General features: G+C 42.3%; 1 protein-coding gene across 3 annotated transcripts in view; it reads right to left on the bottom strand.

The window, feature by feature from the left end:
- LOC126426792 (uncharacterized) overlaps positions 1-25,008 on the bottom strand; it is a 60,309-nt gene that overhangs the window by 17,167 nt on the left and 18,134 nt on the right. For 2 of the 3 annotated variants that reach the window (XM_050088788.1, XM_050088787.1), the window contains exon 3: positions 5,501-6,080. In XM_050088788.1, the coding sequence (XP_049944745.1) occupies positions 5,501-6,080 (580 nt within the window). The remainder of the gene's footprint in view (positions 1-5,500; positions 6,081-25,008) is intronic. The other variant, XM_050088789.1, reaches the window with a different exon arrangement.

Raw genomic sequence — 25,008 nt, 5'->3', positions numbered from 1 at the left:
CATCAGCCACCTCAGCAATTAGGGCCAACGGCCTTGCCGCAGTGGTAAAACCGGTTCTGGTCAGATCACCGAAGATAAATGCTATCGGGTTGGGCTAGCACTTGGATGGGTGACCATGCAGTCTGCCTAAAGCTGTTGGCAAGCGGGGTGCACTCAACCCTTGTGAGGCAAACTGAGGAGCTACTTGATTGATAAGCAGCGGCTGCGGTCTCGGAAACTGACATACGGCCAGGGACAGTGGTGTGCTGACCACATACCTCTCCATATCCGCATTCAGTAACGCCTGTGGGATGAGGATGACACGGCGGCCGGTCGGTACCGTTGGGCTTTCGTGGCCTGTTCGAAAGGAATTTAATTTGCATCTTAGCAATTATTTATCAACCTCCAAGTTCATTAACTGAAAGAGGTAATGTAACACATAGACAACGTAACAGAAAGAAAAAAAGTGACGACAGAAGAGGGGCAATTTAATGTGCTTCCTGATGTTCCAGATTAGCTGCCGTGTAATCGCATGAGGACGTGGCATGGGTCAGGCAATTGTCGTACGTATTGTCCCTCGACATATGTTCCATTACCACCACATCTCTCTCTCCATCAAGAACTGAATGGAAATTATTATGACAAACGTGTTACCTTCTATACATGGGCCTTAAGACAGAATACTCCAGGTGTATCATGTATCTTTTTCAGTGATGAAGCCACAGTTAATAAACATGGCCAAGTAAATCATCGACACATACCCTGTGGTCTGTTGACAATCGCTGTCGGCTTCGTCAGATGGAGCGTCAGCATCCATGGAACGTAAACATATAGTGGGATAGTGAACTGCCAGTTCACAGGTCCGTTTTTCATATACGCCAATCTGAATGCGAACAAGTATCACAGCTGCCATCATCCATGGATGCTCTGCTCTTCCTCTGCAGACTAGGAGGAACCTGTGGTACCAACATGATGGCTGTTCAACCAATAGCGCACGAACTACTGCAGTATATCTTCACGAATTCTTTCCAAATTGCCGGATTGGATGCTGCGGACCTGTACCTTGGCTGTCCCACTCCCAAGATTTTACGCCCGTAGACATTTTTCTGTGTGGAAAGCAGAAAGTCTCTGTCTACGGGGACATACAGACTACAGTCGATGATATGCAGCGACGTATTACTGCAGCCTTCTTGGACATCTCCGCTGAAATGCTAGCATGTATGGAAAGGTCGTTGAAACCAGACCGGAACTGTGTTTTGTCGTTGCTGGTGCTGATTTTGAACCCAACCTGTGATGGTCAACTGCCTCGTTGCTGGCCAGAATCCACATAACTATTGTATGCACTTCTGCTTTTCTTTATTGTGTGCTACCACAGACACTCTGATCTGTAGATTGAGAAGGAAGAATGAGTAAATGAAATTATAAAGGAGATTTTATCCTACGTTCAGAGCCAAATAAGCCACTGGGAGAACTTGAAAGCAACACAGCATGCGGTGTAGATGACGTTCCGGCGGAAATCTTAAAGAGTTTAAAAGAAACAGGCAAAAATGAGTTGACCTCTCTCTGCAACTACATCTACGACAAATGTGAATGGGCAGAAGACTTTCTCGTAAGTATAATAGTCCCAATCCCAAAGACTAATTATCCTAAAAAGTGTAAAGGCCACGGGACAATCAGCCTCATACCGAAGGTAGCAAAAGTAGTTCTTCGGATTCTAAATAGGAGGCTATATGGAATACTGCAAGAAACACTTGGTGAAGAACACTATGGTTTCGTAAGGGGAAAGGTGAACACGAGATGCCATTGGGGTTCTAAGAACCATCAGTGAAAGATACATAGAAAAGAGCATAGAAATGTATGCTGCCTTCATAAACCTTGAAAAGACATTTGATAGAGAGCAGTTTGATAAGCTGTTAGGTCTTTAGAAAATGAAGGGAGTAAAGTGGAATGTGAGAAGACTGATGGCAAATCTGTACCTGGATAAGAAAGCTCGGGTACGTATAGGTAATGAGATGTCTGGAGACAACAGGATTGGGAGAGTTGTTAGACAGGGCTGTTGTCTCTTGCCGATCTTATTTAACAGCTGTCAGAAGGATGTACTGGAAAGCCGACAAGAGGCGTCAGGATAGGTCGACAAAATATTGAATGTATAAGATTTGCAGATGACATGGCGATCCTCGCAAAAAATCAAGAGAAGCTGACACAAGTGCTAAATGACCTGAATGAAGTCTTTGTAGTATATGGTATGACAATTAATAAAAAGAAAACCAAAAGCATTGCCATAAGCCTAAAGAAAAGAAAAGTAAAAATTAATTTGGAGTCAGAAACCATAGAACAGGTAAGAGCATTCAAGTATTTGAGAACTTGGATTAAAGAAGATACGGACTGACAACAAGATATCAAAATGAGAATGGCTCGGGCGGAACAGGCATTTCAAAAGCAGAGAAGACTCTTAACTAGTTGTTTAAACAAGGAATTAAGGAAGCGACTGGTTAAGTGCTTAATATGGAGCATTGCCTTGTATAGAGCAGAAACGTGGACTTTGATAAAGCAGAATGAGAAGAGAATTAAAGTTTGTGAAATGTGGATATGGCGTGGAACGAAGATCAGCTGGACTGATAAAGTTAGGAATTACTCAGATATACCGAGGAGAGTTGGAGAAGAACGGAGGATGCTTCTAGCGATGGAGGACAGGAAACTAAACTGGATAGGCCACAATCTAAGAAGAGATTGCCTTCTCGTAGAGACAACTGAACGTTTCCTTCTGGGAAAGACAAGGAAGGGCAGAAGAAGGTTTCAGTTGCCGAATGATGTCTGCAAGCCACAAGGTGGGTACCAAAGAATGAAGAGAAACGCAGCAGACAGATAAGCATGGAGGGCTAGGCAGTTAAAACCTGCTGCAAGGCAGACAACCCAATGATGATGATGATGATGATGATGATGATGACCACAGGTACAAGTTTTGGCGTGGGGACTTTTCAAAATACGATATGTCGTAATTGAGTCACATAGAATCCTACACCAAACAGCATCGACATTCTAATTTACCTTACTTTTTGTTGATTAGTATCACTGGCATTGTTCCTTTTAAGGAATTGAATGTTTTCACCAAGAAAACCCATTCTATGTATTATTACAATCTATTGATAAGTGAATAACACGAGTCCCTCACTATTAATCAATTTTGTGAAACCGCACATCAATTGTGCTTTCTATGTTTACATCATTTGCAAGTTTCCAGTGATTCACCCTATATTGTATACTTGGCGTGTCATTGTATTAGCAGTTGCGAATGCATTTATTGTATTTGATACAGCTGTCGGTCATAGCAGTGTGTGTTCCCTCAGATATGCATGCATGTATGGAGGATATTCCATAACAAATAAAGACACTGGAAAATTTTTACATGTCTAGGAAAGACTATGGCAATAATCAGTAAGTCTCTTTCTGAGTGAGAATCAAAGCATTTGTGCAAATGCTGGATGTGGACACATGGTGAAGTTTGGAGGTCCGGAAGCGTGCTTGGATAGCCGCAGTGGTTGAGGCAAGCTGTCCCATAAAGTGGCAAGCCTAAGCTCGAGCTCCACTGCAACACAAATTCTAATATGTCGTCAGAGAACTGTACAGCTGGAGTCTCATCCTACTTGCAGCTGTAAATACATTACTTACACGATGTGATCAAAAATATCCAGACACCCTCCAAAACCATGAGTTTTTCATATCAGGTGCACTGTGCTGCGAAATACTCTATATAAGCGACCTCAGTAATCATTAGACATCGTGAGATAGTAGAATGGGGTGCTATGCGGAACTCATGGACTTCGAATATGGTCAGGTGATTGGGTGTCACTTGTGTCATACGTCTGTACCAGAGATTTCCACACTCCTAAACATAACTCGGTCCAGTATTTCCGATGCGATACGTGAAGGGACATATACAGCACAAAACGTTGCGGCCAACCTCGTCTCTTGACAGACAGAGACTGCCGACAGTTGAAGAGGATGGTAATGTGTAATAGGCAGACATCTATCCAGACCATCACACAGTTATTCCAAACTGCATCAGGATCCATTGCAAGTACTATGACAGTTATGTGGGAGGTTTGAAAACTTGTATTTCATGGTCGAGCAGCTACTCATAAGCCACACATCACTCTGGTTAATGCCGAACCACGACTCGCTTAGTGTAAGGAGCATAAACGTTGGACCATTGAACGGTGGAAAAAACGTTGTGTGGTGTGACGAATCACGGCACACAATGTGGCGACCCGATGGCAGGGTGTGGCTGTGGTCAATGCCCAGTGAACGTCATCTGCCACTGTGTGTCGCGCCAACAGTAGAATTCGGATGCGGTGGTGTTATGGTGTCGTCGTGTTTTTCGTGGAGGGTTCTTGCACCCCTTGTTCTTTTGCGTGGCAATATCACACCACACTCCCATATTCATGTTTTAAGAACCTTTGCCACTGTTGAAGGGCAATTCAGGGATGGCGATTGTATCTTTCAACACGATCGAGCACCTGCTCACAATACACGAGCTGTGTCAGACTGGTTAGACGAGAATAACGTCTTTGTAATCGACTGGCTTGCACAGAGCCCTGACCTGAATGCTATAGAACACCTTTGAGATGTTTTGGAACGCCGTGAACTCCGTGAAAAATGGGCCCAAAGCAACCTTCCAGCAGCTGTTTGAAGGCTGAGGATGGGCCAACACCATATTGAATTCCTGCATTACCGATAGAGGGCGCCACGAACTTGTTTGTCATTTTCAGCCAGGTGTACAGATACTTTTCATCACATAGCGTATACAAGAAACTGGATATTGTATGTAGGCTGTTTAGGTTTTTATACTGGTAACGCCACGTAGCGCTCTGTATGAAAATCACTGGCTGTGCTGTGTGCAGTCTGTGGCTAGTTTGCATTGTTGTCTGCCATTGTACTGTTGGGCAGTTGGCTGTTAACAGCGCATAGCGTTGCGCAGTTGGAGGTGAGCCGCCAGCAGTGGTGGATGTGGGGAGAGAGATAGCGGAGTTTTGAAATTTGTTATACTGGATCATCATGAACTGCTATATACATTATGACTTTTGAACAGTATTGAGGTAAATACATTGTTTGTTCTCTATCAAAATCTTTCATTTGCTAACTATGCCTATCAGTAGTTAGTGCCTTCAGTAGTTTGAATCTTTTATTTAGCTGGCAGTATTGGCGCTCGCTGTATTGCAGTAGTTCGAGTAACGAAGATTTTTGTGAGGTAAGTGATTTGTGAAAGGTATAGGTTAATGTTAGTCAGGGCCATTCTTTTGTAGGGATTTTTGCATGTCAGATTGCGTTGCGCTAAAAAAATATTGTGTGTCAGTTTAAGCACAGTCATGTATAATTTTTCTAAGGGTACGTTTCAATACCAATAGTAGTGTATTTTACGGCGCAGGCACATCTAATTACACTTAGTGGTGGACATTGTAGGCTTGTCAGTACGCACACTTAGAGCTGTGTAACATAAATGAGGAGCTTGTCTCATGCTTACCTGGTGTCTGTCGGTGTCTCTGCAATCAGGTGAACCAACTCTATAAAAGTTTGTGGGTCGTTGACTACAGCCTCATCCCAGCCCTGAGTCGCCATCACACTGAGCAAATGGGCCTTTATGAAGGCGACGGCAGCCTGCTTCAGCATGTTAGCGGAGTGCCTAATCGCGAGAACACCTGTGGCTGATGCAGTCTCGACAGACAGCTGTGCGGCCACCTGTTGCTCGCACTGCACCTTCAGTACTGACAAGCCGTATTGGTCAGCGGCGACCAGCAGCTGTGGCGCCATGCTGGGCAGCTGTGGGGGCTGGAGGGTGTAGAGGTGTGCCAGCACCTGGCGCAGCACAGGGCCCTCTATGTCGGAGAGTGCGAGCTGGTTGCTGCTCGCCTCTAAGGTGAGACGACGGAGCATGCCTGCAAACACGGCGCTCCTGGCGGCCAAGATAGCCCTGTGAGCCACCAGCTGCGTATTGTCCCCGGCCAGCAGAGTCACCACAGCGCCGTCCCCGGCGTCCAGCAGGGCACCCAGATCCACGGCCGTGGCCTCCTCAGCCTCATGAACTCGTCCCACTGTTAGGGCTTCTGGAACACGGTGTCACTGAGCAGTCCTTTGCCCTCATTCAGTACCCTCTATACTTGTATGAGCCACAATCAAATCTGTATAAACCTCCAGTTGGGATATGTTTCAAATCACACGCCATTTGCAACAATATGATATACTTTCTGTGTCAGGCTGATGCCACAAGCGAATAGATGCAAATCATTAAAAAAACTGTTTCAGTAGGTATGTAACAGAAAATGTTTATTTAAAAAATCATTACACCCACATTTATTAATGTAGAAATCTAAAATTTTCCGTTCATAAAGCAAATGAGCAGCGTTTTAACAGAAAAATATATTGAAATAAGCAGGATTAATAATTTGCAATTAATTTGAATTTTTAATTTTTGTTGTTTTCTTATAAAAAGCCGTAACTTATATTCTAACCATGCAATTAATCTGAAACTTTTATTGTAGTGTTCTAAGAAGGTTATAAGACCATTGAACCGCAGTTATTAATCTATGGCACAAACTGTGTCATTAAGAAAGTTTTTAATCTTGCACATCCAAAATTAACTTTTTCTACATATAATCATCTAAAATTCCGAATGTATTTGGAGGATCTCGAATTTTTTAGTTCCGAGGAGACAGCAGTACGTGGCGAACACTTCACGAAAATTTCAAAGCATTAGAGCATATACTTTTTGATAAAACGCTTCTAATAAAGTAAAAATTGTGAAACAGACGAAATGATGTTCAAAGTTTATCTTCTCATATTTAAACATGCAATAATATTACCTCAATTTTAAAATCCTCCATACTGATATTCCTCATCCTTCAGGTTTCTCTTCTCTCCTCTTCGAATCTGCCTGGCCTGCATTTGCAGCTAAGACACTGATCTGTTAGCTTTCTCGATGGTGTAAAATGCTTTTCTTGTAAACACATCAAGATATATACCGACACTCTTCAGAACTTCAATTCTGCCATTATTTCCGTTATTGTGACATATAACTGCATAATAGACACCTATTTTGAGTACTTCGAGTCCACAGAATGTCCCTTTTGAGCATCTAATCCAAATTAAATAATTGAGGCTTTCATTTGCATTTTGTGTCTTTCCATGAAGACACTTCCTAAATAAAGAAGGTTTTACAACAAACCTGAATGTTGGTTTAAATGCATTCATAACATGTTCTGGTTATCAGTGTTTATGTAAATACGTCTCATTTCTGTTGTTTAACTTACACCAATCGCCTTTCGGACACAGATTGTGCATTGGTGCTTGGTCAGTGGATAAGCTGAGAGCTTATATTCTTCATTTCTAGCTACTTATTCTTTTTTGTTGGTGAACCGATTTCCATGAAACTTCCATCAGCTAAACACAATTTTTCCGCCACCCATTATGCATAAATCTAGACTTCCACATAAAGGTTCGCGAATTCAACTTCCCACCTACTCATATGTGTTAGTATTGTCAAAACGTAAATAAACCACATAAAACCAAGTTTTCAGGCAAAGATATAGATGTGAGCCAAAGATATCGAAAGAAAATATCTTCAACACTGACAAAAATTCCGCTGAAGCCACCAATTCCCCAATTTTCGGGAGAGGTGGGAGTGGCCTGCAGTGCAGATTTAATCAGTTTAACAGTATAAAGGTATTTCTAAAGCTGCTATCATGATAAAATTCGCACACAACTTAGATTAAACTGTGTAGATCAACAAAATGATATTTTTGAAAAATCGATTTTTTGGACCAAAATCTCCCCTTAAAACTTTCCTATTTGCTAGTACAAAAAGCCCCAGAAGGAATAGAGACCTCTTATCGTTAGTTCTACAATTATTTGCTCAGAATATCAAAATGGAGATGTATCAGATTACTAAGAGCGTCAGAAGGTACTGAATTCGTAATTTATTCAACACAAAGTTCCGATTTCTAAAGTTATTTAAGAAAAAAATGATATTTTACGCCTGAAATCTGTATCACACTGTCCTTAACCGCCAATCCAGCATGTTCCTCTGCAGGAACTGATACCCACAGGGGATCAACTAACTGCTATCACAGTCTGGAATGACTTTCTAGAAACATTACGTCAAGGTGGCGGGCATAGCTGGATGGCAACTTCTGACATAGTGCAATATCACAACACACAACGTTGTGTACAGTAGTGGCATTGTTACACCCCCTACGCCCACCCACAATGCATAAAATTAAATTTCGTGAGGGATAAAGACAAATGTGTCTATCTGTGTTTCGATCACAATACTAAATTATTTTAAAAAACGTCGCGCTTATTCTTACTGCTTCATAAAAGTATAATAGTTATTACATAGGTTACCATTAATTAACTTTTACTTTCAAATAATAGCATTAACGAATGACACAATGTGGTGAAGACAGAGCTAGTCAAATGAATGTATGAACCTCATCTTCCACACATAATCCTCCTGCTACACAGAATAGTTTGTACTTTTTACCATGCACCTATGATAGATAAATCGAGACATATAAATCATGTATGGTTAAATATCTCATAAAGGTTCTTGCAATAGACCAGATATTTCTTCATTTCTCACTTCATCCAAAAAGCATTGGCAAGTTGAAATCGTTCGATTTCTAACAGTTCAAAAGTAAGGTTTCCCGCAATCATGTGCTTTAGAAGCAGTAAGTATAGTGCGCGGATTTTAGCTTCATCCATTTTAAGTAAAGCTGCAGCGAGAGGGTGAAGCAACTGTCATGAGAGAGATAAGTGGTGTAGAGGAAACATGTTTTCTAACAAGTGTATACCGTCAGTGCAGACCGGTAGTTAACTTTCGTTTTTGAGGAGTAGTAAATGCAGTGAGAAAGGGTACATCAGTCTATGAAAAATGGTTGTTACAAATAAGAAGTACAAATTGTGTCATTGACTCATTAGTCTGAGGTTTAATAAAGCGTCTACAAAAGCTGAGTATAATTTATGTTTCATCATTTGGGAAACAAAAATTACCAAAGAAAATATTCTTCTTTGTAAAGTTCAGTTAATCGGTAAAGATGATGATTTGGTGTGTGTGTATGTGTTTGCAAGTCCTAGCTAGTATCTGGTTGCACTCTGGTACTATGGTTGGAAGCTATTACTGCAGGGCGATATGTCAGGGCCAGTTATGGAGAATATGCCACCTTTTCAACTAACATATTTGCCATCATTTCATAACTGATGTCATGCTACCACATTGTTCCAGGTGGTATTGATAACTAATCTTTCTTGATATAAGTTCTTTATTACACGGTATAATTAGTGCTGAAGACAGTCATAGTTCCAGTTACTACATTAGACGATCAGGTTGATCCTTTAAATGACATGTTAAATGATTATTATTTATTGCAGTTATTTTGTATCAACTAGCTCTGAGAATCCTGAGAAACAAGAAAGCACAAGGGAAAGACAACATTCCTGCTGAATTTCTCGATCCCCGGAGGAATCAAAATCAGAAGTGTGTTATATACTCCTAAGTGTAACATATGTGAAGAGGGAAAACTGTCCTTAGATTCTAGAGAAACATCATAATATTAATCCTAAAAGGAGGAATGTCTTAAAATACTAAAATTGCCGAAGTCTTAGCTTAGTGGTAAGTGCCTCATAAAATAAAAGCTTCCATTGTCTTCGAATCTTCGAACAGTTGACATAATATTATCAGAGTCAGTTTGGATTCAGGAAAACCCGAAGTATCGAAGGAGGAATAATATCTTTAAACTTAATTTAAAAATGTAAATAGGCAGCTTATTTAGGTATGCAGAAAATGTTTCATAACGTAAAATGGCTAAATAAACTTTGAGTTATAGAAGAATGTAGGAATATGCACAGACACTGATATGTTCTGTGGAAGCTGTATACAAAAAGAAAGGACTTTTATTGGTGTGCGCTCTACACAGGTTATACACATGTTCAGAAATGAGTCCAGCAAGGAAGTGTGCTATAAACAATTATTCTTAATCTATTCAACGAATAGGTAGAAAGTGAGAGTGGTTTTACATGCACAGGTAAGCATGGCACAGCTGTTTTATCTGAAAGTGAATCCAATCGAGGCCCATGTCAGTTGAATCTGAGTGCCCCAGAGCCAGAATGCAGTCTCCAAAGTGCTTCTCGAGGACATCAAACGCTCTACTGCTTCGATATGGGTCGAGCCCATTCTTGCACAAATCACATCTCGTCGAAATCAGTGGCACTTTCGATAATGGGGATGAAATCATTTTTCAACACCTTCACGCACCATTCCGTACTCACCAAAGGAATATCCACCGATTATTCGGTGAATGGAAATTGCAAACCACACAGTCTCCTGTTGAGAGTGAAGAGACTTTTCGACCGCCAAATGTAGACTCCCAGTCCCCCAGATGCGCCAATTACGCTTATTGACGAATCCACCCAACTGGAAGTGGGCTTAGCCGCTAAACCAAACTGTATTCACATCAAAGCACTGTTCGTCAATTCTGTAGACAATAGTGCTGGCGAAACATAACGGCTGTCCAATGGCCCTGGAACCAGACTGATAGGTCTGAATTTTATATGGGAAGAAATGCGCGTCTTCAACAACAATTTCTTTCAGTGTATCCCAGTTGATTCAAAGCTGTTATGCAGCTCGTTTCACCGATTTCCTGGGGCTAGTTTGAAACAATGCAAGCGTCTTCTTGGTGTTTTCAGGCGTTTTCATCCTATTTCGACGACCGACATTGCGAACTCAGTCAGTACGAACGCTACCCGTCTCTCAAACTTGCGAATCATATTCTCGATCGTTAGCACACTTGGACCGGTTGTCTTCAGCTTGAACTCGGTCGCAACACTTCCTCTGAGCCGCAGTTGGGCTGTTATTGCTAGCACAGCAGGCCTTCACAAGCGCTCTATGTTCAGGTACGCTGTACCGTGACGTTTTCTCGCGCAAATAGACGACAACAAAAAGGCGCGCGCATACACGTACCAATTACAATCACGCCCCGCGGCTAACCGTACAGTTTGAACGTCATAACGCAAACCACTCAGAAGCTATGACGATTTCTTTTCAAGGTTCAAATGGCTCTGAGCACTATGGGACTTAACCTCTGTGGTCATCAGTCCCCTAGAGCTTAGAACTACTTAAACCTAACCAACCTAAGGAAATCACACACATCCATGCCCGAGGCAGGATTCGATCATGCGACCGTAGCAGTTGCTCGGTTCCGGAGTGAGCGCCTAGAACCGCGAGACCACCGCGGCTGGCTTCTTTTCATGTAGATCAAAAATTGTCATCCGGTATGAATAACGTAAATTCCTGATTTCCATCATAAACATGTTGCTGCTTTGATGCAGCTCTCCATAATACTCTATCCTGAGCAAGTTTCTTCATCTCCAAGTACCTACCGCAAACTACTATATTGGTGATGCCTTGATGCCTGAGAACGTGTCCTACCAACCGATCCCTTATTCTAGTCAAGTTGTGTCACAAATTTCTCTTCTCAACAATTCTATTCAGTACCTCCTCATTAGTCACGTGATCTATCTAATCTTCAGCATTCTTCTGTAGCACCACATTTCGACACCTTCTATTCTCTTCTTGTCTAAAATATTTATTACCATGTTTCACCTCCATACATTGCTACACTCCATACAAATACTTTCAGAAACGACTCCCTGACACTTAAATCTGTACTCGATGTTAACAAATTTCTCTTCTTCAGAAACGCTTTCCTCTCCACCGCCAGTGTACATGTTATATCCTCTCGACCATCATCAGTTATTTTGCTTCCCAAGTTACAAACTAATTTACTACTTTAAGTGTCTCATTCCCTAATCTAATTCCCTCAGCATCACCCGATTTATTCGACTACATTCCATTATTCTCGGTTTGATTTTCTTGAGGTTCATCTTATATCCTCCTTCAAGACTCTGTGAATTCCATTCAACTGCTCTTTCAGGTCCTTTGCTGTCTCTGACAGAATTAGAATGTGATCGGCAAACCTCAAAGTTTTTATTTCTTCTCCATGGATTTTCATTCCTACTCCGAATTTTTCTTTTGTTTTCTTTACTGCTTGCTCAATATATAGATTGAATGACATCGGGGATAGGCTACAACCCTGTCTCGCTCCCCTCGTCACCACTGTTTCCCTTTTATGCCCTGGAGTCCTATAACTGACATCTGGTTTCTGTACAAATTGTAAATAGCCCTCCGCTCCCTGTATTTGACCCCTGCCAGGTTCAGAATTTGAAGGAGAGTATGCCAGCCAACATAGTCAAGAGCTTTCTCTAAGTCTACAAATGCTAGAAACGTAGGTTTTGCCTTTCGTTAATAAACCATATAATCATAAACATACGCCAGTGTCTTGCTCTTACATCATTCACCTTAGGGAAATACACTTTCTTCAACTTTGGAAGGCAAGACACAACTATAAATGAAAAACGAACGTAGTGTTGTGAGTGCAGGACAGGAGACCATAAGTCTGCCGGAAAAACAGGTTATCACAACTACCCAGTGGTCGCAGGAGCAGCCTTGACGCAACCATTGTCTGTCTTACTTCCATGGATAGCGTTCCTTTGTTAACTACAGAGCTATCGCATACAGATACCATTGAAACAGGCTCACAGAATTGACAGCCATGGTATATTTCGTAAGAAACACAAGGAGTGAGGGAGGCAGATCGTGTCACTGCCTGTGGGTCCTTTTGGAGGGAGCCACCTGGCTTGCAATGGCGATGCCTGGAACCTAGAACAAATGGGTGATGGAAGGATGCATGGGGCTGGTCGTTAATTCTTGCTGCTGCAAGGTCCATGTCTACATCAAAATTTGCGTGATTACTATGCTACTCACAACAAACTGCCTGGCAGAGGATTCAATGAACCACCTTCAAGCTGTCTCTCTCCCGTTCCACTCTCGAAAGGCGCGGGGGAAAAACGAGCGCTTAAATTTCTCTGTGCAAGCCATGATTTATCTTATTTTATCTTGATGATAATTTCTCCCTGTGTAGGTGGGCGCCAACAGAATGTTTTAGCAATCGGGGGAGAAAACTGGTGACTGAAATTTCATGAGATCCCGTCGCAACAAAAAACGCCTTTGATTTAATGATTGCCACTCCAATTCACGTATCACGTCTGTGACACTATCTCCCCTATTTCTCGATAATACAAACAAAGCTGTCCTTCTATGAACTTTTTCGATGTTATCCGTCAGTTCCACCTGATGTCCAACCCACACAACACAGCAATACTCCACAACAGGGGGGACAATCGTGGTGTAAGCAGTCTCTTTAGTGTTCTGCCAATGAATGGCAGTCTGGTTTGCTCTACTCACAACATTATCTATGTCATCGTTCCAATTTATGTTATTTGTAATTTTAATCACTAAGTATTTAGTTGAATTTACTTACTTGAGTTTTGTGTGACTTATCGCGTAATCGAAATTTAGCGTATATCTTTTAGTACTGATGTAAATAACTTCACTCTTCTTTATTCAGGGTCAATTGTAACTTTTCACACCATACAGCTATCTTATCTAAATCATTTTGCAATTCGCTTTGGTCATCTGATAACTTTACAAGACGGTAAATGACAGTATCATCTGCAAATAATCTAAAGACGGCTACTCGGACTGTCTCCTAAATCGTTAATATAGATCAGAAACAATAGAGGGCTTATAACACTTCCTTGGGGAACGCCAGGTATAACTTCTGTTTTACTCGATGACTTTCAGTCTATTACTACGAACTGTTACCTTTCTGACAGGAAATCAAGAAACCAGTAGCGCAACTGAGGCGATATGCCATAGGCATGTAGTTTGGTTAGAAGACACTTACGAGGAATGCTACCGAAAGTCTTCTGGAAATCTAAAAGTATAGAATCAATTTGCCATCCCCTGTCACTTGCCCCCATTACTCACTACTTCATGAGTATAAAGATCTAGTTGTGTTTCATAAGAACAATATTGTCAGAATCCAAGGTGACTATGTGTCAATAAATCGTTTTCTTTGAGATAATTGATAATGTTCGAACACATATATGTTCCAAAACCCTACTGGAAATCGACGTTAGTGATATGGTCGTGTAATTCAACGGATTACTCCTACTTCCGTTTTGGGGTATTGGTGTGACTTGAGCAATTTTCCAGCTTTTCGGTACGGAACTCCCTGTGAAAGAGAGGCTGTATATAATTCCTAAATATGGAGGAATAGCATGAGCATAATCTGATGGGAACCTGACTGCTATACAATCTGGACCGGAAATCTTGCCTTTATTAATTAATTTTAGCTGCTTTGCTACAACCTGGATGTCTACTTCTATGTTTATCATCTTGGCAGTTGTTATTTATTGGAATTCAGGAATATTTACTTCGTCTTCTTTGGTGAAGTTTCGGAAAACCGTGTTTAATAACTCTGCTTTAGTGGCACTGTCATCAATGACTTCCCCGTTGTTATCGTGCAGTGAAGGTATTGATTACGTCTCGCCACTGGCGTGCTTTATGTATGACCTGTCGCTGTCCTTGATCACCGTCAACTGTCTTCAGTGCCAGTGATTGGCCGCACTGCTGCTGGAGGAACACCTGTTTCTGGAGCTGAGCCGTGCGTGAAGTCTACGACCATGGAAAGGGCTTGCTTGGACGAAATATGCACTCGCGTCTACCTGTCGCTAAAGGGTTAATAAAGGTGGTGTTTGGACATTTAAGCTGCTGATTCAGAACAGCTTATACCATGGACTTCCTTTTCACATATAGGCAATTTTGAAACAGGTATACAGAATCACTGCATACACACATACACATCTTTCGTGCATTGCCTGTTAGCTTTTCCTTTCACACATTTGTAACCACACGCAGAACGTTTATATTTTGTGTTCTGTCAAACATTTAGGTGGTTATGTCTCTTTGTGCGAATATCCACACACAACGGACAGTGCCTAGTCATTAAATGTTACTCTCTTATGTCTCCCTACGGCCGCCACACCTACAGGACAGGTGGTACACTACTCCCTACTGCGAACGTCGATCTATAGTGCACCACGATCGTCGTATGCCATGTCAAAACAATTTGGTCGCCGCGGAATCAAGGTTGGAGAGTTGTTTTGCTCTCTATGCAAGTCTGTCTGGAGACTACAGATCGTGTTCCTCGATGCTCAAAATGCACTCACAATTCTTCTCTTACGTTCCTCCTTTGGGTTTCTGCACCTGGGGGGGGGGGGGGGCGGTCAGTACAGATCAGGCGATTGCATCAGTCTACGCCTTTCATTCGTCAGTGAACACTATATTGTTATATGCATTTTATTAATTCTCTAGGATTTATCTGTAATATCTGGTCTCATTCCTGAATAACGACGGATGTCTCTGCTGTATACATATTACCTCTGTTTGTTACCAGATTTTTCTGACACAATGTTAAAGATTTCTGACACAGAATTTAGAGATTAATAGGATTAACGTTACTTGTATAGGCATTTAAGTATTTGGGAACCATGTCTAGATTTTTATATATTTTACGTACTGCACCATCGTAATTATACCTCAAAGTGGACTACCCCTGTCGCTACAAACTTTCTTTTCGCCTCTATGCATCCACACTTCAGCACCTGACCTACTGACCACAGGAAGGTACATTTTTAATGACTTGCTTGTGCCATCCGTACTTGCAAATGCTAACAGGTATAAAAACATACGCTCTGTAACAGCTATAATTATAAGTCTGCAAATGGTGTAAGTACTGATATAGTATTGTTTAGTAGACTGTTCTCACTCACCGATAGAAATATCTGTACTTATACACCTTGCACCATGTGTGTCTGTCTATATGTAGGAAGTTAAATGGCTCTGAGCACTATGCGATTTAACTTCTGAGGTCATCAGTCGCCTAGAACTTAGAACTAATTAAACCTAACTACCCTAAGGACATCACACACATCCATGCCCGAGGCAGGATTCGAACCTGCGACCGTAGTGATCGCTCGGTTGCAGATTATAGAGTCTAGAACCGCACGGCCACTCCGGCCGGCTGTAGGAAATTATATGATTTGGACGTATAACTAACTACACACACTAAGCATTTGCATGTTATATACACTGAAGAACGAAAGGAATTTCGTATAGCGCCCCACCCCCCTCCTGATCATGCAGGAGTGCCGCAAGACAAGACGACGTGGCACGGCCTCGACTAATGTCTGAAGTAGTGCTGGAGGGTACTGACACCATGAATCCTGCAGGGCTGTCCATAAGTCCGTAAGAGTACGAAGGGGTTGGAGATCTCTTCTGAAAAGCACATTGCAAGGCATCCCAGATATGCTCAGTAATGTTCATGTCTGGTGAGTCTGGTGACCAGTGGAAGTGTTTAAATTCTGAAGACTGCTCCTGGAGCCACTCTGTAGCAATTCTGGACGTGTGGCGTGGTGCATTGTCCTGCTGGAATTGCCCAAGTCCGTCGGAATGCACAGTGGACACGAATGGAAGCAGGTGATCAGGCAGGATGCTTATGTTTGCGTCATCTGTCGGAGTCGTATCTGGACGTATCAGGGGACCCATATCACTCCAACAGCATACGCCCCACACCATTACAGAGCCTTCACCAGGTTGACCAGTCTCCAGCCGACATGCAGCATCCACAGATTGATGAGGTTGTTTCCATACTCGTACTCCTCCATCCACTCGATACAATTTGAAACGACTCACCCAACCCGGCGATATGTTTCCAGTCATCAACAGTCCAACGTCAGTGTTGACAGGCCCAGCTGAGGCGTGAAGATTTGTGTCATGCAGCCATCAAGGGTACACGAGTGGGCTTTCGGCTCCGAAAGCCGATATCGATGATGTTTCCTTGAATGGTTTGCATCCTGATTCTTATTGATGGCCCAGCATCAAAATATATAGCAATTTGCGGAAGCGTTGGACTTCTGTCACTTTCAACGAAATGGTTGTACGGGAAAATCCCCACTTCACCGCTACTTTGGAGATGCTGTGTCCTTTCGCTCCTGCGCCGACAGTAACACCACGGTCAAACTGATTTACATCTTGATAACCTGCCATTGTAGCAACAGTAACCGATCTAACAACTGTGCCAGACACTTGTTGCCTTTTCAGGTGTTGCCGACCGCATCGCCGTGTTCTACCTGTTTATATGTCTCTGTAATTGAATACGCAGGACTATACCAGTACTCCAGTACTTTCTTTGCGTATTGCCCGTTGGCTTTTCCTTTCACACACTTGTAACAACGCGGAAAACGTTCCGGTGGTTATGTAGCTTCGTATTTATATCCAGACATAACTTACCAGGCTTAGTCATTAAATGTTCTTCTCTTATGTCTCCCTGTGAACACACATGTACTCCTTTAAAAGTACTGATCACAGACAATCGCCTTCTTTTCATATTTATCGTTTGATATACACAGACCAACGCAGTACTTTTATTTCACCCACGTTAATTACTTAAGACTCGATTTTCGAGTTATACCGAGTACTGGGCATGTGATTCATGCCGCTCAAAACAAAGGAAGTATTTCTGTTTAAATTCTGTGTAGTCAAATATTTTGGTTACTGAATTTTTTTCTCCTTTTCTGTCTGGTGCACACACGAATAAATCAGAACACTTTCCAACGTCTCATCAGGCGACGTGCAGCATTTGAGAAGCACGGATTCGCCAAAATTTAGTACTCAGACTTGTTGCGAACATCCCTGTGCTTTGTTGGTTCAAATGGCTCTGAGCACTACGGGACTTAACATCTGAGGTCATCAGTCCCCTAGAACTTAGAACTACTTAAACCTAACTAACCTAAGGACATCACACACATCCATGCCCGAGGCAGGATTCGAACCTGCGACCGTAGCGGTCGCGCAGTTCCAGACTGAAGCGCCTAGAACCGCTCGGTCACTTCGGCCGGCGCTTTGTTGGTGGTCTCTGAAAATGTGAGACTCATCGGGAACAGCAAACCTTTCAACTTGAACGGCATATCTGCTGGGACCGTTGGGATGTGTCGTAGCAGTATATCTTCTCCTGCCATGCTCCCATTTAACATTGTGGCTTCAATGATATTATCATCGGTTTTTGCAGAAAACGTGGTACCACTGCAAAATCGTAGTTTCTATATGTTTCGAAGAGGAATGACAGCCAAGCAAATTTTCAGATTTAAACCGTGCAGCGAGAGGCCTGGCAAATCAACGAATTCAGGAACTTGACTGAATTTTTAAGAACTTCATTCTGATTCATTGCAGTATCAATACACAGAAATACAGTCGCTTTGCCTGATACTTTGTTTTATACGCAGACGGTGACGGCACTGGCATCGATGAATAGGTATGTTTAGGGATCCGTAGTTCATGCACGAACTAGTTGAAATGAGCTAGGCCGCTATGGTCGCAGGTTCGAATCCTGCCTCGGGCATGGATGTGTGTGATGTCCTTAGGTTAGTTAGGTTTAAGTAGTTCTAAGTTCTGGGGGACTGATGACCTTAGAAGTTAAGTCCCATAGTGCTCAGAGCCATTTTTTTGAAATGAACTACTCTTAGAAAAGATCTGTTAGAAGTGTCCTTTCTCTTACTAACATGTAGTTCGTTTACTTCTGCCTTCCCCTACATATTGGAAATTAGAATCCGTGAGAACGAATTTCCCCTCCCTCGATACTGAGTACAGCCGACTCCCAGGACCTAGGTGTCCTTAGTCCTGACATCCTAATGGTGGACTGTGCGGACGGCATCTGACTGGAAGACTGAAACCATTCCGTCAGTTTGCAATCTCACCCCCCCTTTCTCTTTCCATTATTATCCACATTAAGCAAAGTTTGTTATCAGGATTTGAGACATGCGTAGTTTACAATAATCTTTCTAGTATGCTTAGCGTGCCATGTTGAGTTGGCTCCAGTTCTTCTTGTCTAGGGGTCTGATTCTTGAAGATATAAATGTCGGATCAGGTCCTCGCAGTTGGTTTAAACCAAATAAATTTGAATATTGTTGTTGGAAAAATTTTTGTATGTAGATATATTTTCTCACATTTTAGTATATCATACAGTATTTTGATTTTTGACCTTAACAAAGCCTAAATTAAGTTATTCGCAAAAAAATACCTCCCATCACATCATAAGCATGCTTAAGACTGTCCTACTCTGAGAAATAACAATATTCCAAACGTTTTACCACTTTTCTTAACAAATGAATCCCTTGTAGTTTTATTTACATTATTAATTTGGATTATTATTTCATAAATGAATCCAGAAACAAATACAGTAAACAGCACAGGGTTACGTAATTAATAATAGAAATTTTAAGTGTGCCAATAATTAGCAATTTGCAGTGTTTGCAAAAAAATTATTTTAGCTATATATCCACAATTAATACGTGTCGGTTATAACATAAGAACTAAAATATCTTATGAAAATAGTTCCTTTTCGTAAATTTTAGCTCGAAATATAACATACCGTGTATAAAATTATCTGAAAGTTTTCCTAAAATCGACTGAGATAATACTGACCTGTCCTAAATTCGGAAAATAATACTCGTATCGACAAATACTGTTGAGGAAAAGGAATGCTAGAGGAGGGGCTGTTCCCTTAGTTCACTTACATCACCTCAGTCTACAGTACCTGTATCTAAACAGTTCTTTCCTGTGTTAAGACTTAATTTTAGCGAAATATTTAATAAGAGCTAGTTTTTTTTCTATTTCTAGACCTTGTCAGATAAGAAAATTAGAAAGCAGATACTCACTCTTGGTGGCAAGGAGAATACTTTCGTCTTTAATGCCTCCCACTTCCCGTGTTCCCAAGTAAAGGCCTAGGTTAAAATTAAAAACGCTCAGCCCTTTGTGTCAAAAAGATTGCGTGTAAAAAAGTCCTAGAAATGTGCACTTTGGTCTGTTTTCGAAGGTCATTCAGTTTGGTACCCCGCCTCTATCGCTGAGTTCGGCTCGCGCAGCCGTGTGATGCGGACGTCTGCTCGCGTTCCGCCTGTTCTGGAGTGCACACGCGCCGTTTCCTTGTTTACTTCTTGCCGCGGTTTCGAGTACTTACGAGCAAACCATGGTGCACACTTAACACTGAGTAGCGATCAAGATATCATTTCAAGTTGAATATGCACAACTACGACCTTTTGAAATTGAGAACTTTGCATGGGATGATCTTTGCCTGGATCCACGGGATGTAACTGGCATTCACTTTTCCATTATCGGAAACGTTGTAGGTGTCAGAATTGTGTACCGATATTGAGAATCAGCACGTGCAACACCTCAACCTGACGGACATGTAGAGGCCTCCATTCGATCAGTGTCTTTGACCTTCCAATTGAGGTCCCACCAGACATCGTCATATTGGCTTCCAAGCCATATGCCAATGTACTCAATCACCAGGCCGACAAACGGAAAAAAATGTGATACCTATCCTTTTCTCTACAGTATCCATTAACTGAAAATTGAATTAGTGAAGCATGTGCCGTTATACCTGGTTATAGGACGATGGAGGGCCATCATCACATATGACAGGCAGCCCCATACCTGTGCTTCCTGCAACTAGGAAGGACATTCCGCCAGAACTGTTTCTGGCGCCGGCCTGGAGAGACACCACTCAACGACGCTGCACCCATTGCGACGTCCACTGTCCATCCTGTGGTTTATGCTGTGGTCACCAGGCGATCTTCAGCACAACTCACATGATCCATTACAAACGAAGACTGCCGTCACAATGACTGATCCGTCACTTGTCACATCACTGCAACCAGAGTTGTTAATGTGGGGAGAACTCTCCTGACCAATACTGATGGCAACAATAGAGAAAAGGCACCTAGTGTTGTAGCGACTTCTGCTTTCCTTCCATTGGGCAATGAGTCAACAGACAACTGCTACCATTTTAAATCTGAGCTGCATGTTGAAACAAAAGTCGGCATGGAAGCGCCAGAAGTGGAAACATGACACTTAGATGATTACCTTCAACAAATGGCTACATGATGACAATCAAATGTTCGCTGACGCAAATTCCTCTGTCACCTTGGCCCACAAATGCTTCATGTCATAGTAACAAAGTGGCTCATCCCACATGACTTTCCTCTTATGATACCAACTTCACTTGTGTGTACAGCAGACGACCCTACAAACGACACAATATCTGTGCCAATGAGCTTCTCGGCATATAAGGTAGACGATGACACCATACTACCACCTTGTACCACAAAAGATAATGTTCTGATGGAGGTATTGGGCAGAGCAACGACACCACTGTGTATACCACGGCTGGTACACCCCAGACAGCTACTCACAGAGTGCATATCACATTCCAGGTAGACATCGGAACTCAACAGTACTGACAGGCCATGCTCAACGTCAATAACATCCATGTGGAGCATAAACTGACGATGTTACAGGATACACTGAACACAGCTGATATAGGCATAGCTACCCTTCAGGATGTCTATGTCAGGGATTTTGTAGAGCCTTTCGAATACGACAAACACATCACCCACACATTTGGCACTGGCAGTGGCATGGGGTTCTTCTTTGATGGCTTAATAATCAAAGACATAACTTTTCTCCTTGGCAGGAGCAGCATTGCGTACACTCTTCATAGCACCAGATCGATAAACATCTACACACCCTACGGATTGAGCCATCATGGAGAATGGTCTCCTTCTTTCAGGATAGCTTCCTACCACTCTTGATGGGCGTCAGGATGACTTCATTTTCGGTGGTGATTTAAACTACATTAAGGTGCCTAAGGGCCAACTGCCACACTACACTCTATGTGTGGCCCTCTCCACCATCAGAATCGCCCTTCGATTCACTGACATGTGTGAATATGTACATGTCGATAGGGAGGGTTTCACACACCATATCAGATACTCCTCCAGCCACATAGATCGTAACTATCTCTCATGCTCCAATGTTTGGGCAAAAAAGTCACTTAAACATGGCTCATTGGCTTTTCCTATCATGCAGCCTGTATAGATACTGTCACCTTTCAATGCTAGATGGTATGGCATCGGCGAGGCCCCTGTAAATTGAATGCGTCTCCCCTACATTTTCTTGAATGTCAACAGCTCATGGGGGCCTTGTGGACATCCTGCATCCTCCTGGCTTCCTTTTAGGGTTGCTTGATTCTGTTGATAAACCAAACAAACTAGTGTCAGTGACTATCGTCCCCTGTCTTCCATGAAGTCTGACATGAAGATCTTCACTGGCTTTTGGCAGCGAACTTGAAAAGTGTTGCCTGCTTTGTGGTATACCACAACTAGGCGTCATCATGAGGTAATTACAACTTCTGGACATTCTTACGTTGATACTGTGACATGACTGCATTTATGCAGACATGGTGCATGATAGTACTCTTGGCCTCCTTTTATTCCAGCGAGGACTTTGATAGGGTTCATCACTCTTATCTGGCAGTGAAGATCCAGAAGATGGAATTCCCAGACAGCTCTGGGACACGTCATCTTGGATTATGTACCATGGTCGTCTTATACCGTCTTTCCTGGTCCAAGGACTGGTATGGAATGGATGCCCTGTTTCCCCAGTCCTGTACGTTGACACCATTGAAGAGTTACTTTACTGTGTCTGTCAACACTTCAATGACTCTTGGCACCCACACTTTTTCTTCCATGGCCTAGGTGGGAGGCCTGGTCCTCCACCTGCGCTACAGCAACGTTGTTCAAACAGCAGTGGAGTGGGTGGGGTGGTACCATACTCCTTCAGTAGCGTCATTAACATTCACCAAATGTCGTGCACTACCTATAGTACATGGGCTGCCCACTGAATGTGTCACTTCCGTGCAGGTCTGTGGCATGACTACATATCTAGGTATTGGTTTTATGGGCGACTTCTGGTGATCTATGCACCTTAACAGTAGGCATTTATTATGTTAGATCTGGCCAGAGCTCCTTGACCATCAACACTGAACTGTGGGCTTGCTGCAATCGATGTGCTATGCAAACATTTATGTCACATCGCAAATCCTGCACATGGCCCAGACTTTCCCATTCTGCCATCAATTGTGAGTCAAGGCATGTTGTTTAAGGTCAGCTATGAGTTCCTCACACTTGTGAAGGGCAAAGGAGGCCTCAATGTCTGTCGGCTCCTACATCGAGGAACAGCTCTCTTTACAAGCTTGCATATCAAGATGTTGCAACGTATTCTGACTTGCCTCACCAGCCTATTGAGCGGACCCTTACCCCAATCTCTCTCGTTGCTACAAAGCCACTGACAGATGTCGCAGCACCTTTTTCCTACTTATGCTATTTATTTCTTGAATACAGCTACAGCCAGACCCCGCTTCCACCTCCACATCTAGCAATGGCCTAGGTAGTGTATGCGTTGCTGCAATCGCACCTTTCACCGAATATAACTGAGAAAACATATGACATCTTTTGGTGGAATTCAGTGTGGAGGGAAGTGCAGACCCCTATGCTCATGTCAGATGGTCAGTCCACCTGATACATGACTGTTAGTGGGAAGCAAGTATGAAAGATGCGTCTCTACCAGATACATCAGATGGCATCGCCATTATGTACCACATGTGGAGTACAACGATGGCCATCTAAGCAAGGCAAGTGATGTTTAGCCTTTGGCCCACCAGATGTTGATGTTCATCTCATGCATGACTCCTGACATCAGCACAGCACAAATGATTCTCTTCCCAGGCATGGACTATTTTCTGTGGACTAAGATCTACTCAGTAATTTGGATTCTTGGACACACTGTCCACTACCTGTCAGGTGGTGGTGACAAATCATCTCTCAATTTCTGGAAATACCTTAACACCCAACATTGTGCAGTTGTGAACAACCCTAATTACCAACGATATTAATCGAAATTTCTTCAGAGCACTTCCTGCCACAATCGTTGTAGTTGGATCACCCATGCTACAAGCATCTGACATATCTTTCGTTCCTCCATTTTACAGAATCGATTCCCGCAGCAGTTATTTATACACACTTCTGAAGAGATAAGCATCAGTGATCTACAAACACATCTCCACCAGCCAGCTTTCCTTCCAGTGATGTTCAGGGTGATTTCTTTGTGAGGATGTGTTGGTGTGACAGAGATGGCTTAAAAAAGAAATGGTAGATGTTAATGGTGTCTTACTGACTGGAGCCTACACATGAAGTGGTGGATATTATTTGGTTTTGGGGGGGGATGCTTCTTATTAAGTTTAGGGTAACAGTGGCGATGCCATTGGCTTCTTTTCCTTTGTAGGCCTAGGTATAGTAAGGACTGTGAGGAATGTGGTAAAAAAAATGTGGTAAGTGCAGTGTAGCTGACATTTTCTCCACTCAGAGATTGGGTGTTGTGTTGACTTCACCATCATTTCATCTCCATTGACACGCTGACACGCAGTCGCCAAAGTGGTTTCAACTGAAATACCTTGAAACAAGTGGCTGGACTCTGCACAAGTGGGTCTCCTGGCCTGGCCACATGCATCATCATTTTATTCAATTTTGTAGCCAATGAAATTTTAAATTTTACTTTCTAATTATTAGTTTTTAGGTTTTTATTAGTGCTCTTGTTTCTTGGCCCCTTTACATAAAAATTAATTATGTAGCTAATTTGAAATGGTTGGTCCAACTAATTCAATAAGAAGAAATATCTCTAAAGGAGTATTTGCGTACAAAATGTCTAACGATTTTTTTTTATTCTGTGGGATATTTTAAGAAATTGGAGGATCATTTTGTATGTAATTGCTCTGACTCTGTGGAAGTTCGTTGGCAATGTGATACAGTGTGTGGATTTATCGGTTGTTATTCTTCCATTCCAAATATAAAACAGCTGTGCAGCAAAACGTTCAACAAATGCATCATGTTGCAGTCGCTCATTCATATTCATCTCCAAAGTCAGTTTAGTACATCTTGCCATAATACCGATAGTTGAGAGGTGCTTCCACTTCATCAGTGGCTGCTGAATACTCAGTTTTCGTACGCTGTGTACCATCAGAAACGTATTTTGTGCTATAACATCAATTGCGATCAACATTTATCCTCGATAAAAATTATCGGAGTAGCAACTTCACTCAAAGAAACATTTATCCAATG

The sequence above is a fragment of the Schistocerca serialis genome, chromosome 11 (assembly GCF_023864345.2).
Source record: "Schistocerca serialis cubense isolate TAMUIC-IGC-003099 chromosome 11, iqSchSeri2.2, whole genome shotgun sequence".
In the NCBI taxonomy this organism is placed as follows: Eukaryota; Metazoa; Arthropoda; class Insecta; order Orthoptera; family Acrididae; genus Schistocerca; species Schistocerca serialis.
This window is presented reverse-complemented; position numbering and strand designations above follow the sequence as displayed.